The following is an 18,788-nucleotide window of genomic DNA, read 5'->3' as shown; positions in this document are numbered from 1 at the left end:
GCAGCCTGGGAAGTGGATCTCCCTCCCCACCACACTCCTGCTCTCTCACTCCAGCCGTGGACCTTTTCCTTTCGGGGCAGCAAAGCATGGTGGAAAGAAACCAACTCTGGGGTAAGACAGGAGATCAGGCCTGTTCCCCATCTATTAAGTACCTTCTGTGTGCCGGGCATGGTGTGCCCTTGGACACACCATGAACCTCTCTGAGCCTCAGTTTACCAATCTGAACCCAGGGATCAAGATACCAGTAACCCCATAAATCACCACATGGATACACCAATGAACGTGCCAGGCAGACTGCAAGTGTTGATTTCCCGCCCACTTCTCCCCATGCCTGTGATCTTTGTTCAGAGGCAGAAAGAGCTCAGGGCCGATGGGGCAGCCACGCTCTCAGCCAGAAAGGACGAAAGACTCGCGCAGGAGGATGGCTCAAGTTAGCCATGCTGCCCCAGTGTGTCAGCTTCTGGTGCCCAGCCCCCAGCCCTGGGGACCAGCAGGCTGAGTGGATGCCCCCCACCTCCCTCAGTTGGGGTGAGGGTCCCCTTGACCCCAGCAGTACAGACACTCAGGCCCAGGTGAGCGTGTATGTTCAGCTTTATTTCTTTCCATGCCAAGAAATACAGAGGCGTCACCTGGTGGGGGAGGGGGCTGCCTCAAAGGCCCAGGCCAGGTGCTGCTGGGCCCTGCAGCGGGGCCCACAGGGCCGCTTTTCCTTCCAGTTTCAGCGAGGCCTGGGGGTGCCAGGCTGCCTGCGGGCAGGGGCTGCGGGAGGCCCTCCCGCACGGTCTCCTGAGACTTTTCCACCTGGGCCCCAGCCTTCCTCCTGCCCTGTGCCCGCTCTGCTGGAGGGGGCTCTGCTCCCTGCGCACACCTTGGAGGCCCCTGAGCTGCTTCCCGGGACCACTGAGAAACTCAAGCCGCTCTTGCCTGAACGGAAGAAGGTTCCAGCTGTGCCTGCTCCTGGAGGTGACTGCTTTCCCTCTCCCCTTCGCTGCTCCTAAACAGGGCCTTCGAATGTTCTGGGTTTTGTGCGTGAACGAATGTGGACCATGTGAAAGTGCATGGTCATGTCTGTGTGTGCGTGGGCACGGGGACAGGCAAGGCCTGGGTGTGTGTGGCTCCCAGGTGCACAGAGCCCCACCTCTGCCCTCGGTTTCCCCACCTGCTTCGTTTCTCTCTCCCTGGGTGGCTGAGCCTCCCGTCAGCAGTGGTGGTTGGAGCTGGGGACCCCTGGGGCCTGCCGGCAGAATGCCAGCTCAGGACCCCTCCTTCCAGAGCCACTGCCTGAGAAGGGCCCGTTCCACAGACCTCTCTTCTCCCCTGGCCTGCCCTGAGTTCACAAGGGGCAAAAGGACCCCGGACTCATTCTTCCCCGACAAACAGACGCATTTCTGTTTTGGCCCCAAAGCTCCCATGAAGTCAATCCAATGGGCGCCTGCGTCGGGGCTGGGACAGGTGAGCACCTATTCCCCAGGGGGAGTGGCTGGAGGACTGATGCAGGAACGCCAGCTCCAAGGGCTCCGCCAGTGCCCTCCCAGCGGCCGCCTGGAGCCCTGTGCTCACAGGCTCCTTCCCAAGGGCCTCTGAGGGGGTGGGGAGCTGGGCCAAGGGCAGGGGAGCCCACCTCAGGCCAGTGTGGCTGTGACCGGGGACTGGCCTCCCGTGTGGGCAGTGACCCTAGCAGCAGGTGGGGCCTAGGAGGGCAGGAAAAGTGGGCGCATCATTCTCTGAGGATCTGGGGGTTGAAGCCGAGGGGAGGCAGGGGAGCAGAGGCCGCGGGGCCTCTGCCAGTCGGGCTCCGGGGCGAGTCCCTGGGGCCGAGCACCACGGGGGAGGCGCAGAGGCCTGTCGGCCCCTTTAGACGCCCGCAGGTCCTGCCAGTGTCCTGAGTCTGCGACGGAGAGGCCAAGGCACCCAGCCGCTGCCCTCGGGAGCAGGAGAGCATCGACCCAGGACCCCACTCTCCCTCAGACTGGACCTGCCCTTGTCTGAAGACCCCGCAGACCTGGGGAGCAGTAAACCGTCATAAAAGCCCCCCAGCCCATTCGCCCTTCAGCAGCAGGAGCCCCCCTCACAGCCTGGGAGTCCCCGGGGAGCTCCTGCAGCAGTGGGGACGCAAAGCCTCCTCCAGAGAAAGCCTCTGCTGCTCCCGAGGGGGGGAGGCCAGAGCGGGGCACCCAGAGCACCCCAGGGGCTGGAGCCGGGAGCCCGAGCCCCACTGACCCGCTCCAAGAGGGGATCCAAGCTTGGTCCCCAGGCCTGCTCAGGAAGCCCAGGCCCAGGAGAAGTGGGAGGGCGCCGCGGGCTGCAGCGCAGACAGGGAGCCCGAGAGAGACTGCGCTGGGAGCCACGCGGGACCGAGAGCCGGCACAGCGGCTCCTGAGGCCGAGGAGTGTGCGGGGAGGTCCTCCGTCTCACTCCCTCCGCCGCCTTCACGGGCCTGCATTCCTCTCCGTACCTCTTCCCGGGGCAGCAGCACCCAGCAAGCAGCTGGGGGGCACGCGCTGAGCGGCAGGCAGTCTTGAACTTGGGGCGCAGGCTGGGGAGGCAGGGGCTTGTGGCACGAGGCATGCAGATTGTGTCGTCGTCGTCATCCCCCCGCCCCCGCTCAAGAAAAATACAAAAGAAGCAGTCCCAGGCAGGGAGTCCCCTGCTGCTCTCCCCGCAGTAGTTTCTCTTGTTAGTGTCGCTGGTTTCTTCTCATCTGGCAGTTTACGCTACTTGGGAGACCCCAAGAAATTGTGGGCATGAGAAACAAGCTAGAACACTGGGGTCAAAATGCCAGGGAGGGTCCAGAACATGTCCCACATTACCCACTAAGTAAATTTCAATTCCTTCCCCCCTCCCTCCCTTCCTTCCTCTGGGTTTTCCCATTTGATCCAGGATGACAATGGGACAACTTGGGACTTCCTGTCTGAGTTTGTGCTTTCAGAGTCTAGGGCACAGCAGGTGCTTGGCAGTCACTATCCGGAGCTTGGGGAGCTCCAGCCCGTCTTTGTGTGGTATGTGAAGGTGTATGCTCGGAGCTCTCCATCCGCTGGGGCCTGCCTTTGCTAGGACAGCTCTCTGGTTAATTTGAATTCTTCTGAACTGTAAAGAAAAGAGTATTTATGGGGAGTGGATGTGGCTCAAGCAGTTGAGCTCCCACCTACCACACAGGAGGGCCCTGGTTCAGTTTCCAGTCCCTCCTAGAAAAGACAGCAAGCAAGACGGTGAGCTGACATGTCAGGCGGGCTTGGCAAGCTGATGCAACAAGATGACACAACAAGAGACACAGGAGAAAAAACAATGAGACAGCAAAGCCGGGCGTGGAGGTGGCTCAAGAAATTATGGGAAGCGGACATGGCTCAACTGATACAGCATCTGCCTACCATATGGAGAGTCCAGGATTTGATACCCAGGGCCTCCCGGCCCATGTGGTGAGTTGGCCCACACTCAGAGCCACCATGCGCAAGGAGTGCCACGCCATGCATGGGGGTGCCCCATGCACAAGGAGTGCCACGCCATGCATGGGGGTGCTCCATGCACAAGGAGTGCCACGCCATGCATGGGGGTGCCCCATGCGCAAGGAGTGTGCCCTGCAAGGAGAGCCACCCAGCGTAAAAAGAAAACAGATTAGATGCCTCCCTCCCATATCAGAGGTCCCAGGTTCAGTTTCCAGTGCCTCCTAAAGAAACAAGGAAGATGAACAGACACAGCAAGTGCAAACAATGAGGCAGTGGCGAAAGAAATAAATATTTTTTTAAAAGAGAGAAATATCATTTAAAAAAAAACAAACAACAAGCAAAACAAATGAAAAAACCAACTCAGGGGAGTGGATGTGGCTCAGTGGTTGAGCACCCGCATACAAGGTCCCTGGCTCAATCCCTGGCCCCCTGGTACATCCAAAAAAAAAAAAGAGTAGTTACGACAGCACAGCATTCCGAACAATGGGTCCACTGTCATTGAGTCTCTTTTTCTGAGGATCTGGGTTTTTGTTTCCGAATGGGAAATGGTAACGGGTAAGGTATAGGGTTACAACCTCCTTGGTTTGGAGCTCTTGGTAGAACTGAGTCCCTGCCAGTGAGAGGACCACGGCCCCAGTGATTGGTCAGGGGTGGGCATGTGACCCTAACAGGGCCAATCAGAATCAGTTCTGGGACTTTTGCTGTCACCCCTGGGGAAGAGGCATTTTGTCCCCTGCTGTGTTACTAACTCTGGGGAGCTGCTGGTGCCATCTTGCCATCTTAAGAGGAGAGCCTGCCTGGGCATGAAGCCAACAGAGGAACACAGGACTAAGCGTGAGACAGCTTCCTGTTAATATAGTTTGAGCACCTGGATGTGGCCAGGGCTGTAGATACAACAGTCTGTGCTTTAATTTCTTTAGGGAAAGCTAACCAACTCCCTTTGCCAATTTACATTCAGTAGTTGTCACTTGCCACCAAAAGAGTCCTGTCTAATGAGCATCAGCAGCACAAAGGAAACTAAGGCATGGGAAAGTAGTACTGAGGGGTGTGCCCTGGGCTTCTGGGCTCGGGCTCTCATGAAACTGAATGTTTATCAGATGCACTGATGGAGGAAGCTCAGGACAAGTGAGGGTATGGGCTCCGATTCACCAGCCAGAAGGTGGAGGACCTGGACTTTGAACCCAGGCAGCTGATCACACACCTGAGCGCACCCCTCTTGGAAGTGGCCAGGGCCGCCATCCCACGACTGAATCCCAGGCCTCCTTCCCCACGTTGAGAGCTCCGTCTTCTAGACCAGTGCCTCCCAAATTTTAATTAAGGGCCTGGGAATCGTATTAAAATGCAGATACTGATTCAGGAGGTCTTGGGTGTGACCTGTGAGTGTACATTTCCGACAAGGTCCCAGGTGAGGCTGCTGGTCCCTGGACACACTTGGGTAGCAGGGTCTTTAGGGGAGGAGCTTAGGATGGTCATTGCAAGAGAGAAGAGGTGCCTGGGGCCCTCGCAATGCGAGTGTGAAGGGGAAGGAAATGGACGACTCTGACCTGCACGGCCCCTAAGTCGGCACGGGCTTTGGGAGCAGCTGAGCCGCCTTTGAGGATGGCTCCTCTGCTTGCATAACCCCACGGGGCCACGGCGGGCTGCTCGCAGCAGCGCCACCATCTGCCTCAGGAGGGAGGCCGGTGTGTCAAGCCCAGTTTACAAGCAGACTCACGCCCGTTAGCTCAAGGGATGCCCACGGAGGCCTCTTCCGGCCATTTGATAACCCTGAAAGCACCAAGTCTCAGCCAGAGAGCGGCAGCGGCCCGGCCCCCAGGGCTCCAGAGCCGTGCTCCCCGGCCTGTGCTCCTTCCACACCCTTTCCTAGTCCTCCCCTCCAGGCGTAAGACAAATCAGAACAGCCACCCCCTGCGGCTGGTCACTTTTCTGGGGCGAGGGGATGAGGCCGAGGCCCCACCTGCTCTCCCCCTTCCTCCCGCCACCCCTGGTGGCTCCGCTGCGGGCGGCGGGGGCCTCACCTGTGAAGTTGACGGTCACGGCCACGACGATGATGACGATCCCCAGGATGATGAAGGTGATGCTGAGCAGCCGGGCCAGGCGGCCCAGCCTCCGGGCCCCGTCCAGGTCCCCCTGCTGCACGCTCCCTCGTGACTGTGGGGACAGGAAGGCAGAGACCCCTGGAAGCTCGTCCGCCAGCCCAGCAGGCCTCAGCAGCCCTGCAGGAGACCCCCTTGCTGCTCGCTCCACTGCGGCCTACACCCCAGCTGACGCCCAAGGGGAAGAGCTTGTCCTGAGGAAATGGTCCGGACCCGAAATGGCCCAGACATCTTGGGGGGTGCCCAAACCAAGCCTGCTCCTCACCGGCCAGACGCAGCTGGAAGCAGAACCAAGCAACACAAGGCACGTTCTCCCAGGGCAGGTGACGGGGGCAGAGTGGCAGTGGTGGGTGGGACAGTGGACACTGAGGGCCGGGGGTGGGGGGCGAGGCCAGGCCATGCCGAGCTGTCAGGAGCAGCTCACCCCAAAGCTCGATTCCGTGGTTGCGCCGGGATCCTGAGGCAGCCCCTGTGGCTCTTTCTGTGGCCTCCTCTTCCTCTGTCGGCCTCCTCTTGCCACCAGGGAACTCAAAGTCAGTGACCCTCCCTTCCCCCATTTAGCACCTGGAGCACATCCTCCGCCCCAAGAAGCTGAGGAGCGCGTGGGGCTGTGCCGGACGGCTGGGCATCGGGTGTAGCCACTTACAGTGTTTTGGGGGGTCCTCTTTTCTGTTACTGACTCTGCCCCACTACTTATGAGCTCTTCTTTTCTTGGACCTATTTAATCTGGTGAAATCGGATCAGGGAGGAAGAGTCCAAGGATAGAAAAGATCCTGGGAGAGGACCCCGGGTGATGAGGAAGAAGTGTGTCCCACGGCAGGCCTCGGGCCCCCTGCCTGCGGGGCGCAGCGCTCGGCCTGCTGGAGGGGCTAGCCCATGACCTCCCGGCTTGCTCCAGCCCCAGAATTCTGTTTCTTCTCGGACTTCTTGGCCTGGCCCCCGCCTCCCTAGAACTGGCACGGGCAGGAGTTCACCACGGTGTGACTGCTTCTGAGGTCTTGGGCCAGTCATTCAGCTCTTTGGTTTTCTGGTTATTTGAGGCCCTCGAGTTCTGCATGGAAATGTGGTCAGGTACCTTGATGATGACGACGATGATGATGATTTCTTGGGCCCTTACTCTGTGCCAGGCACTTTGCTACACATGTTACCTAAATGATCGCATTTAGCCTCAGAATCATCCCCAGGTTCTGTCTCTTCACCTCTAAGAATTCTAACTGTGCCCCCTCCTGCCCCACCCCGCGGTTCTCTTCCAAGCTACTTCCAGCACAGCGCCACTTGCCGTCACATGGCGACTTTAAATCCGCTTTGTCCCAAACCATGGCTTCCTTCTTCCCGGATCCGCTCCCTGTCTTGTTCCTCCTCCCACTTGCCCAAGCCCCGGTAATTGGCAACATCCTGAGTCCTTCCTCTCAGTCACAGCTCCTCTCCCCACACACCCGCTCATGAGTTTCCTCTTTCGGTCAATTCCTGTTCTGTTCTCCCCCGCATCACCGCTCTGGAAGGTCCCAGGTTCCGAGCTCCCTTCTTCTCCACGCTGCTCTCCACACGACCATTTAACTCCACAGACGCTGATGCCATGCTCTGTGCAAGGTGATCCCAGTTCCTATCCTCGTGGAGCTCACAGCCTGCCGGGGAGCTGACCTCCATGGAGGTCACACAAATAAAGGTAAATTCCAACTGGGGGTAGTATTACAAAGGAGAGGTACGTGGTCCTGAGAGCTATGAAAGGAAAGAGTCGGGGAAGACTTCTCAGAGAAAGGACATTTGAGTTGAGATGTGAAGGATGAGTAAGAATTAAATACATTTTTTAAAAAAGCAGACTAATACTCCAGATAGCAGTGCAAAGGCCCTGTGGTGGGTCTGCATGGCAAATGTGTAGATGCTCAATAAGTAGTTGTTGGCTAATGAAGTAGGAGGGACTGGACGAAGGCCAGCGTGGCTGGGGCTGAGAGAGCAAGGAAGACGAGGCTACAGAGGTGGGCAGGGCTCCACCAACACGAGAAGGAGGCTGGTCTTCATCCCAGAAGCTGTGGGAGCCAGTGAAGGATGCAGAGCCAGGGACAGGGGAATGATGTGATTGCATGCAGGCTGCAGTGTGGGGCTCAGAGGGGAGGCAGAGAGGCAGGGAGGGAGCTATTGCAAAGGTTCAGCAAGATGACGGTGGCCGAGGCTCCTGCTCACTGTCCACGGGAAAAGTCCAAACTCAGGTTAGCTTTACATTTTCTGATTGTATCCTTCACTCTTCCCTTCCACAACTGCTATGCTCCAGCCAATCTGAGCCCGAAGCCCTGTCTCTCCTTTGCCCAGCGCCACCAGGCTGGTCATCTCGGTCACACATGTTCCTGAGAGCCTGAGAGACGCCGTTGAAGGAGATGAACTGGGACTGGTGGATGGAACAGAGCGGCCTGGTTTACATGCACTGTCTGATGTGCACTGCCCTGGGAGCCTCAGTTTTATGATCTGTAAAATGGAGGGGAAATCTCTACTTCCGGGGTAGACGCCTAAATCGTGGCCAGCTATCCCACAAATCCTGCTCGGACACGGCCCTCCTGCTCCTGGGATGGCAGCCTAGAGTGCAGAGAGCACAGGCGTTGGCGTCCCCACCCCAGCTGCGCGGCAGGCAGCTCAGGCAAACCACTGAACCTCTCCAAGCCTCAGCTCTCGCTCCAGGAAATGGGGACAGCAGGCCCATCCCGCAGGACGTCGAACGTGAGGGTCCTGGCCCACCGCCGGCGCTCAGGATGGGCCTTCCTTTCTTTCTGTGAGTCAGCTGCCGGCTTTTCTCCATCCCATCAAGTGGCGTCATCTTCCCATAGACAGAAGGCTGGGCTAATCGCAGTAACGACGGGACTACAGTGAATTAATAGACCAATTGTGATTGCAACCGTGAGGAGAAAAATGAGCTGGGGTTACTCTCGGTGAGGACGCACTGGGGAGGGGGTGAGAGGGCATGAGGGAAGACGCTGGGAGAGTGGCCAGAGGCTGGGCCACCAGAGGAGGGTGACAGCAGAGCTCCTCGGAAGAGCGCTCAGTCCCCCCTGCCAGGTGGGGCCCAGCCCCCCGCCGAGGGGAGCTGACAAGAATCACAGGGACTGGTCAACTGTTAGTCTCTCCACTGGCACCCGACATCGCCTGGCAGCGCAAGGCAGAGGGCGCGCTCCTCCACGCCCCTTCGCGCCCCCTCAGCTCCCACGCCGGTCCCCCGCCGCCCTGTTCACAGATCTGAACCTGCCTCCAGTGAGGGCCCACGTCCTTGCTTCCACTCCGAGGCCCGACACGTGAACGACTCTGGGCCTGGGCACCCAGCAAGCAGAAGGGCCTCTGGGTGCGGGTTAACCCTTCAGTCGCTGAAGAGTGAGGGGGCAGTGGCAGTGGGGGGGGGGGTGACCCCAGGAGCAGGTCAGGGCAGCCGCAGTGGTGGGTGGGAGGCGCTGGGAGGGCTTCGGGGGCCTGAGGCAGCACGTTCCGAATATTTTAAGCCTGGCCTGCGTGCCAGCTGACTGTCGGCCCTGGCTGGGGCTCAGCACATTTGCTGAGTGAACGGACGAATGCTTAAGAGAATGAAAGTATGGCGAAATGTGCTGAGCTTACAGAACATGGGTCAATAATTCGATTGTCAAAACTCCCCCAGAAAGAAAGGGTTGCAGCCACCCTGAATCTCCACAGCTCTCCCACCTGTTGTAGGAGCAGCTCAGAGACTTTCGCCACAACCAGACGGGGCTGCCCACCTCCCCCTGGTGATGTAACGAGGGTGAGACTCCCTTATCCACAAACTGGTTAAAGTGGGAACCGCCTGTCCACCGAGAGTCGCTCTTTCTCCTGACATTGCAGATGTTCATGTAGTATTAATTAGAACAGCCGCCACTTCCACTGAATAAAGCACTACGTCCCAGACTCTGTGCTAAGTGCTTTCACACACACTAGCTCCCTTACGCCTCCCAGCAGCCCAACGAGGTAAATAGTTTTATAACCCATTCTATAAACAAGGAAACTGAAGTCCAGGAAGGAGGTTGAGTGATTGGGACAAGGTCGCACGGGACAGGTGTGTCCACGCTCCTTTTGTCGCTGCTGCTGACCGCAGACCCTGGCTGCCTGGGGCCCGGCTCCCTCGGCGGCAGGGAGGCCCGCGGGCACCGAGAAACATGGGCGTTTCTCAGCCTGGCCTGGGAGCAGAGGGGAGGAAGCCAGCCTTGCTCCGGGCAGCCCAGGAGGCTCACGGGAGGCCGCGGTGCCGAGCAGGACTGGATGCACACACCTGTGGTCACAGCGCCGCAGGTAGAGCTAAGTCAGCGCAGTCTGATGGAGCTAGTGGGGCAGGAAAGAGGGAGGGCACACAGCGGGGCTCCCCACCCCATCAGCAAGACTCTCAGCGGTCACTTAATAGCTATTCCTTTGTAATAGCACCTACTGCGTCCTGGACATTGTTCTCCAGCACCTTGTGTGGCGCCTCTCACCTGCCCCGCCCCCAGCTCTATAATGTAGACGTCGTGCTTACACCCATTTTGCAGATGGGAACACTGGAGAAAAGCTAGGGTCGAGGGACCTGCCCAAGGCCGCTCGATACCCTGTACTTGTGTCTAGCAGGGCACCTCTCCGTGTGTCGTAAGGACCTGTTTACAGGTTGATGTCCCCGCTGGCCTGGAGGCTCCTGGGATTAGCTGTGGTGTCTGGTTTAGCCCCATATCCCCTCACGGCCTGGGGGCCCCTACACTAGGACTCAAGAAGCTTCAAAGGCCCTAGAGATGCCCTGGGGTGGGGTCAGTGGTCTCTCAGGCTTGGGTCCAGTTCCTTTGGACAAAGACACTCCTGTCCAGTCCACGTCCCGGCACCCCCATCAGATTCTACCCACGCTTTCTCCCAGGCTCTGTGTGGCTTCTCTCCCCGCAGCCTGTCTCCCCTCCTGGGGCTTTCTCTGTAACCAAGAGCCGCCGGCTGCACCCCAGGGCCTGGCTCTGATCCCACCCTGACCCACCGAGCACAATGACAGCTCAGGAAGCTGCCTGTGAGCCCCCCCAAGTCCCTCAGACCTCAGGCCACTCCCAATGCCCCCAGAGTCCTGGGCGGAGGAACTGGATTTGATGGAGGTCAGGGAAGGCTCCTCTGGTTGGTGACTGGGCATCAGTGAAAGGGAAATTCAGGACGACATATGGACTTTCTCAGGACAGTGGGGGGTGGAGACCCCAGGAGACAGCTCTGCTCCAGGGTGAGGGGGTGTGGGCGCGGGCAGTAGGTGACTCAGCAGCAGGGCCACCGTAGAGGGAAGCCGAACCGCCGAACCGCCCGTCCTCTAGCCCTGACTTCTAGCTCCTAACCTCATTCTGGAAACCTCTGTACGCCCAGTCTCCTCTCTCTCTCCTGGACCTTAAGCGTCACTTGCCAAGTTCTACCAACATTTTCTGTGGGATCTTCTATCAGCAACTCGACTTAACTAACTTGCTTGGGGGACACCCTAAAGCAATCTATTCACAACCCTGCAGCACCACAGCACGAGAGTGTGAGCAGTGGGAGTCTAGCCCACTGCCCCTCCTTGCCTCCACCAGCCGTGCCCTCTGACAACCATATTTTTCACCCATGGTCCAGGCCTCCTGCCAGGCACACAGACGCGGAAATAAGATCTAGAGGCTCCAGTGAGAACTCCCACTCCAGCGGAGCAGCCTGCAAACTCCCCCTCTCACATGCCCCCGGGGAGAGCCGGGCCCCAGGGCCCTCGGTGTGTGGCAGGGAAGCCGCCGCTGGCTCCTGGAAACCAGAGCTGGCAAAGGCTATTAGAAAGCCCACGTGGCCTGGCATGGGGGGAGGCTGGCCCTGCTCCTGGGAACACGGGACCCTGGGACCCCACGCCGGCGGCCAACTCTGCTGATACGAAGCCCCGCTCAGGGATGACTCCCCAGGACAACCCCTCCCAAAGGCAAGACCCCCAACTCGGCACCCCGAAGCCTCGGGCTGGGACTGGCGCCCTCCCCCCTCCCCGTTTCAGGCCTGTCTTCCCGGCAGGACTTAGCTCCAGGCGCTCCCTGAACTCTCCCCAACAGGGGCACGTGCAAAGCCAACCTGTGAATCCCAGGAGCAGAGAAGAAAGAGCACAGCAAACAGAGGCTCTCCCGGTGCCCGGCCCCTTCTCCAAAGGGAAGCCACGCGCCAGCTGGGAAAGGGCGTCTTCCTCCAAGCCCGCCGCTGCCAGCTCTTCCCTGCAGACCTGAGGCAGGGGGACGGCTGCCACCTCCTGCACCCAGGACCTGTCCCTGGGACAAAGAGCAGTACTTACCATGATAGAGAAGATGAGGGGGATGAGGTTGAGGGGCCAGACGGGGCAGAAGCAAGAGGCGATGGCGAGGATGAGGTAATCTTTGGGGACCTCTCGGTCATGGGCGTAGGAGGCGGTGACGATGGAGGATGCCCGCCTCGAGCTGGCCCGCGAGGAGGACCGGGAGAGCGGGGCCTCCAGGTGCCCCTCGGATATCACCTTGAAGGGCAGGCTGTGGCCATTCTGCTCCAGGTCCAGGGCCCCCGAGAGGGACTTGGACAGCTTCAGTGTCTTGTCATCCTTGCACTCCACCTTGGTGAGAAGCGTCTCCATCTCTGGCAGGTCCAGGGGTGAGGCGGTGCCTGGCTCCCTTGCCAGGGGAAACTGAGTCTCCACGGAGTCGGCCATGTCGACCTGGGCCTTGGGTTGCTCCAGCTCCAGGCTGGGACAAGAGGCCCCAAAGGGACCTCAATGTACCTTCCATCCCCAGCCCAGACTGCGGGCCTAGGGGTGTCACCTAGGGAGCGAAGGCCAGCTGGAGCCTGGGGAGGTGAGAGTGGGCTTCCCAAAGCAAGCCGGGGCTGGAGGCTGGGGCCTGCCCCCTGTGCCCTTTCCTGGGAAGCTGGAGCCTTCCGGTCTGTTCAAGTTTGAGGCCAACTTTGCTGGTTCTGCTGGCGGCACGGATGGGCGGGGAATCAACGGGAAGCTTAGAGAGCAGAGAGCAGAGCTCCTCTTCCAAGTGAGGCTTGGGCTAAGTCAGGGAGGCTGTGTGTGCGCGGGTGTGTGAGTGCAAGCGCCACACGGCCTCCCTCCCCCTCTGCCCCTCCTACCCGCCTCCTCGGAGATGCTTTCCTTTCCAATTCCCCTCTCCCCAGAGAACCTCCCCAGCAGCATTCTGCCTCTGGCCCAGCCCTGCCCAGCTCTGCCCAGCCCAGCCCAGGGGGACCTGAGCCGGGCTTCTGTTTCCCCTGCAGCTCCAGGGCCTGCTCCTTGGGGCTGGTGGCTCTGGGTGGGAAAAAGACAAAGTGGGCCGCGAGGGGTGTGCCTTGGTTCTGCCCCATCGAGCCCTCTTCGTAGGAGCAGCTCATGCTTCCTCCTCTCTGGTGGGTCCCGCTGGGCCCTGGACTATCCGTCCCACCCTGACTCCCACCCCCGGTCCCCGGAGGCTCCGGGAGGGCAGGGACGACGTGTGCGGCGGGTGGTCATCGAGGCTCTCTGCCTGGCCTGGCAGGGGGGACCGCTGACTGGGTTTCCAAGCCGCTCACCAGATGGAGAGGGATGAGGAAGACGGGGTGTAAGGCAGGAGGGGCCCGGCCCCACCCAGGACCCATCAAAGCATCCCTGGTGCTGACGGGCAGGTGGGCAAAGTTCTGCCTGTTGGGGAGCTGCTCAGAGGAGGTGCCAGCTGGGGGGACCTCGGTTCTGCCGCAGCCTGAGGCTCTCTGGCTTTGTTCTCAGGTTGCCTCTCTCTGCATCTCTCTCTATCCTCTATCCTCTGCATCTCGTTCTGTGTCCCTGATCTCTCTCCTTACCTTGTTTTACAAAAGGAGGTTCGAGGGCGTGTGTGTGTTGGAGGGGGTTGTAAATGATTTAACATCCTTGGGTCATGTATGACATGGAATGGGAAGTTAGAAATGAAAGGGCCTCAAAAGTTGTGTAGTTCATAGGTAAGATAAAATTTACCATTTTTACCATTTTTAAATGTGCATTTCTTTGGCATTAATTACATTCACAGTGTTTTGCAACCATCGCCATTATCCATTACTGAAACCTTTTTTCCTAAAGATTTATTTATTTATTTCTCGCCCCTTCCCCCCCCCGCACCCCGGTTGTCTGTTCTCTGTGTCTATTTGCTGCGTCTTCTTTGTCTGCTTCTGTTGTTGTCAGCAGCATGGGAATCTGTGCTTCTTTTTGTTGCATCATTTTGTGTGTCAGCTCTCCGTGTGTGTGGCACCATTCCTGGACAGGCTGCACTTTCTTTCGCGCTGGGCGGCTCTCCTTGCAGGTTACACTCCTTGCACGTGGGCTCCCCTACGCGGGGGACACCCCTGCATGGCAGGGCACTCCTTGCGTGCATCAGCACTGTGGGCCAGCTCTACCTGGGTCAAGGAGGCCCAGGGTTTGAACCGCGGACCTCCCATGTGGTAGACTGACGCCCTAACCACTGGGCCAAGTCCGCCGCCTAAAACCTTTCCATTACCCAAAAAAGGAGCTCTGCCCTGATTAAGCACTGAAGCCCCATCACCTTTAATCTACTTTGTCTCTATGAATTTGCTGATTCCAGATATTTCATTTAAGTGGACTCATACAATGGGTGTCCTCCTGTGTCTGGCCTCTTTCATTTAGCATGTCTTCAGGTTCATCCGTGTTGTGGCATGTATCGAAACTTCGCTCTCTTTGATGGCTGAATAGTGTTCCATTCTATGGAGAGATCACATTTTCTTTATCCATTCATCACTTGAGGCTTGGGTGGCTTCCACCTTTGGGCTATTGTGAATGAGGCCGCTAGAGGTTCTGGGGTACAGATCTCTGCCGGAGCCTCTGTTTTCATCCCTTTGGGGTATGTGTATACACCAAGGACTAAAATGCTGGGTCACAAGGTAATTCTGTTTTACTTTTTAGGAACCGCCAAACTGTTTTCAACTGTGGCTGCAACATTTTACATTCCCATCAGCAATGTGCAAGGGTTCTAATCTCCATATCCTCACTAACACTTGCTATTTTACCTATTTATATATGCAGTCCCAGTCGGTGTGGAGTGGTATTCTCATTGTAGGTTGGATTTGCATCTTCTCAGTGTCTAATGATGTTGAGTATTTTGCATTGTGCTCAGTGGCCATTTCTCTCTCTCCTTTGGGGAAATGTTTCTTCAAGTCCTTTGCTCATTTTTAAAAATTGGGTTATCTTTCTGTTGTTGATTTGTAGGATATTTTCATTTTTGTAAAATCAAAACCTTTGATTTTTTTATTTTACAGATTAGAAAACCAAGGTCCAGAATGGAAAGAGACACCCATTTCAATCTCCAGACACTGATCCCTGGCCCAGGTCTGGGGACTAGTTTGGAGCCAAGTGAGCCACTGTGGCAGAAAGACAGGGCTCTGTTTACACGCTCCCTGGTTTCAGAAGTGCTGTCCAACAAGGTGGGTGCTGTCCAACAAGACAGTGGCGGAGGGGTGTGGCCAGGCAGACCGCGGAGGGAAGGAAGTGGGGAGCGGAGAAGAGCCACGGGCTGGCAAGCAAATTAAGTTTCTGAAATAGTTGGTGGTTTGGGGGCACATTTTTAGTTTTGATAAATTTGGCTATATTAAAATTAAGAATTTTTGCTTGCTAAAGGAAACCCATTGTTTTATCGGGTTTTTTTTGGTTTGTTTTGCTTTTTTTTTTTAAGATTTATTTATTTCCTCCCCCTCCCTTCCTCCCACTCTGCTCTATTTGCTGTCTGTGTTGTCTTCTCTTCTCATTTTCTCTCCTTTAGGATTCAATAGGATTTGATCCTGGCGACCTCTGATGTGGAGAGAGGTTCCCTGTCATCTGCGCCACCTCAGGTCTGGTTTCTGCTGTGTTTCACCTTGACTCTCCCCTTGTCTCTCTTCTGATGTGTCATTGTCTTGCTGCATGACTCACTTGCACGGGGCACTGGCTCACCACGTGGGCACTGGCTTGCCATACAGGCACGCTTTCTTTCTTTTCACCAGAAGGCCCCAGAAATCGAACCCAGGTCCTCCCATATGGTAGGCGGAAGCTACATCACTTGAGCCACATCCGCTTCCCTGTTTTGCTTTTTTTTTTCCAAAATGCAGGCTTCCAGGCCAGGGAGATTGAGGCGGGGAGAACAATTTCCTCCTCCTCTCAGCCTCAGATTATAGCCCCTTCCCCACCAGTGCTGAGTTTCAGAAGTTTCCAGAAATGTGCTACTACCCTTATAAATGGGAACGCTCCTCCAGAAGCAGGCCGGTTGGGTCTCTGAGACCCCTGGACATTCAGTCAGGGTCCAGCTTGGGCAGAATTCCATGTTCCCACCAGAGGAGGCCCCTTGGTAGACTCGGACCTTCCACAGGACCTACTGCTGCTCTGTCCAATTCCATAGGTCCTGGGAGCCACAAGCCACACATGGCCATTGAGCACTTGAAATATGGCTAGTTCAAATGGAGATGAGCGCTAAGAATAAAATACACACCTGGTTCCCACTTCCTGGTGGTCCTGTACCCCAGCCCCTCACCATATGTTTTCATCCCCCCCCACTTTGAGGCTCTTTGCTTGCTGTTTGCTTTCTGTTCCATTCGCCGTGCATTCTTCTGTGTCTGTATTTATTTATTTTATTTATTTATTCCCCGCCACCCCCCGCAGCTTGCTTGCTGTCTGCTCTCTGTGTCCATTCACTGCGCGTTCTGTGTTTTGTTTTGTTTTTGGCTTGTCTCCCTTTTTGTTGCATCACTTTGCTGAGTCAGCACTCCACAGCACTTGCAGGCTAGTGGCTCTCCGCAGCACGTGGGCAAGCCTGCCTTCATAAGGAGGCCCCGGGACACGAACCCAGGGCCTCCCATATGGTAGACGGGAGCCCAATTGATTGAGCCACAGCCGCTTTCCTCACCATATGGTTTTCAGTTCTGTGGATTTAATGAAAACTTGACTGGTTTCTTGGTTAAAAAAAAAAAAGAAAGAAAGAAAAGAATAAAATACACACTGGATTTCCAAGATTAGTACCAAAAAAAAAAAGTATATTAATGCTTTTTTAAAGGCTTACATTTTTTTAAAGATTTATTTTTATTTATTTCTCCACACCCACCTGCCCCATTCTCCCCAGTTGTCTGCTCTCTCTGTCCATTCTCTGTGTGTTCTTCTGTGTCTGCTTATATTCTCAGTAGGCGGCTCTGGGAACCAATCCTGGGAACTTCCAGAGTGGGAGAGAGGTGATTACGCTCTTGCACCACCTCAGCTCAGCTCCCCTGTTCTGCTACATCTTATTTTCTCTCCTCTGTACCTTTTGTTGCGTCATCTTGCTGCGCCAGCTCTCCGCATCAGCCAGCACTCCTGCATGGGGCCCCATTCCCTCGTGGGCCGGCACTCTGCATGGGCCAACTCGCCGCGTAGGACAGCCCGCCTTCACCAGGAAGCCCTGGGCATTGAATCCTGGACCTCCTATATGGTAGATGGGAGCCCAGTTGGTTGTGCCATATCCGTTTCCTTGGAGTACATATTAAAATAATATTTTGGATATATTAGGCTAAATAAAACATTATTAAAGTTAATTTGGGAAGCAGACTTGGCCCAATGGATAGGGTGTCTGCCTACCACATGGGAGGTCCGCGGTTCAAACCCCAGGCCTCCTTGACCCGTGTGGAGCTGGCCCATGCGCAGTGCTGATGCGCGCAGGGAGTGCTGTGCCACGCAGGGGTGTCCCCCCATGTACATGTACGGGAGCCCCACGTGCAAGGAGTGTGTCCGGTAAGGAGAGCTGCCCAGCGTGAAAAGAAAGTGCAGCCTGCCCAGGAATGGCGCTGCCCACACTTCCCGTGCCGCTGACAACAACAGAAACGGACAAAGAAACAAGACGCAGCAAACAGACACCGAGAACAGAAAACCGGGGGAGGGAGTGAAATTAAATAAATAAATAAATCTTTAAAAAAAAAAAGATATTTCAGACTTAAAAATTCAAAGAGAAAGGAAAAATCAAGTGAGTCCCAGCGCGGCCCATGGCAGCCATGTTGACTGAATGGGCAGGTATGCAAGGACTTGGGGACCCAGATTTGCTCTGCACTGTGGGAAGCTAAGTTTGCAGAGCCATTTAATGGCACTGATGGTGGTGATGAATGGGTTGCAGGGATGGGAGCAGGGTGGGGAGGGAACCAGGCGTAGAGGCAGGGAGAAGGGACAGCATGCAGGTGCCAGGGCTAGTGGGCCCCACTGGGCTCCAGTCCGCAGCTGTCCCAGATGGGTTCCCATTTAGGTCTTTTAATGGAGACCCATGCACCTTATTCATCATGCAAATTTGAATGATGAATAAGTTTGGTCTGCACAGTGTTGACTCAACGTGAGTTTTTTAAAAATCGATTTTCACATAAAAATTGGGTTTTCAGACTTAACGTGAAGATCTGGGAAGCCTGGGCCCATTTCCTGTAGAAGAACAAACAGCTGGACCAGCTGCAGCCTGCCTGGCAGGGTCTGACTTGTGGGCCCCGGTCCAGCCACACAAATGTCTCTCTTCCTGCTGCCTGGCTGACTGGCCAAGGCTGCTCTCTAGTGTGCATGCAGAGAACTAAAGAAGGTCACTCCTGGCTTTCTCCCTTCTGCTCTGGGCTGTGTGCACCTGGAAGGGGCAGGTGTACCCCCCAGGCCCCTGGCCCAGCAGTCCTGGCTCACAGTAAAGGCTGGATAAGCGAGAAGAGGATAAAGGTATTAAGTGTGTGTCCAGGGTGTGTCCACGCCCACTCCATTTTCACCTCTGCCCCCAACCCCTGTGCAGTCTGAAGCGTGAAGTATGCTGAGGGCCGGGCAAATGAGAAGAGGACCAAGGCTCAAAGCGGTTCCATGGCTTGCCCAAGGTCACTCGGCTGGCAAGACAAGCGCTTTGGGATCCCTCCCCTGAAGGCACAGATCTGCTCACTGGCAGCCGCGCCACCCCAGGCTGAGCGCTGCCGGGCAAGAACCCTCGGATCCTCTTTCCAACCTGCGCTTGGGAAAGCAGGGCTTGCTGGTCATTTTACCATGTTTCCTGAAAATCTGAGGCCACAGCAAAGACAAGCATCATCCAGGCAAGCCTGTCATAAGATCATAACGATTGACACACAAAACAATGGGCTGAACACCTAACCATCAGACACTGGATGCTACGAATGAATGCTAATGGTCACGGCCACCCTGCGGTGGAATCATTATCCATGGCAGAGGTGAGGAGCTAGCGGCTCAGAGGGGTCGAGGGGCACGACTAGTCACCCAACTAGAAAGTGGCAGAGCAGGGACTGGACCCCAGACTGGTCTACATCTTCCTCCTGCCAGGCAGTGGCA

At 56.6% G+C, this 18,788-nt stretch overlaps 1 protein-coding gene and 1 long non-coding RNA gene across 2 annotated transcripts; one reads left to right on the top strand and one right to left on the bottom strand.

Annotated features, from left to right (window-relative positions):
- Positions 1 to 573: 573 nt before the first annotated feature.
- On the bottom strand, positions 574 to 12,542 carry TRARG1 (trafficking regulator of GLUT4 (SLC2A4) 1). Its single transcript, XM_023586167.3, has 3 exons — positions 11,805 to 12,542; positions 5,462 to 5,594; positions 574 to 3,087 (listed from the first exon to the last, which is right to left on the bottom strand). The coding sequence occupies exons 1-3, from the start codon at positions 12,189 to 12,191 to the stop codon at positions 3,068 to 3,070; spliced, it is 540 nt and encodes a 179-aa protein (XP_023441935.2). The 5' UTR covers positions 12,192 to 12,542; the 3' UTR covers positions 574 to 3,067.
- LOC139437139 (uncharacterized) lies at positions 6,847 to 9,433 on the top strand. Its single transcript, XR_011646820.1, has 2 exons — positions 6,847 to 7,205; positions 7,809 to 9,433. It is a non-coding gene; the product is annotated as an uncharacterized lncRNA (long non-coding RNA).
- Positions 12,543 to 18,788: the final 6,246 nt, after the last annotated feature.

Source organism: Dasypus novemcinctus, chromosome 21, assembly GCF_030445035.2.
Source record: "Dasypus novemcinctus isolate mDasNov1 chromosome 21, mDasNov1.1.hap2, whole genome shotgun sequence".
In the NCBI taxonomy this organism is placed as follows: domain Eukaryota; kingdom Metazoa; phylum Chordata; class Mammalia; order Cingulata; family Dasypodidae; genus Dasypus; species Dasypus novemcinctus.
Note: the sequence above shows the minus strand (reverse complement) of the source record. Positions and strands in the feature narration are given on the sequence as shown.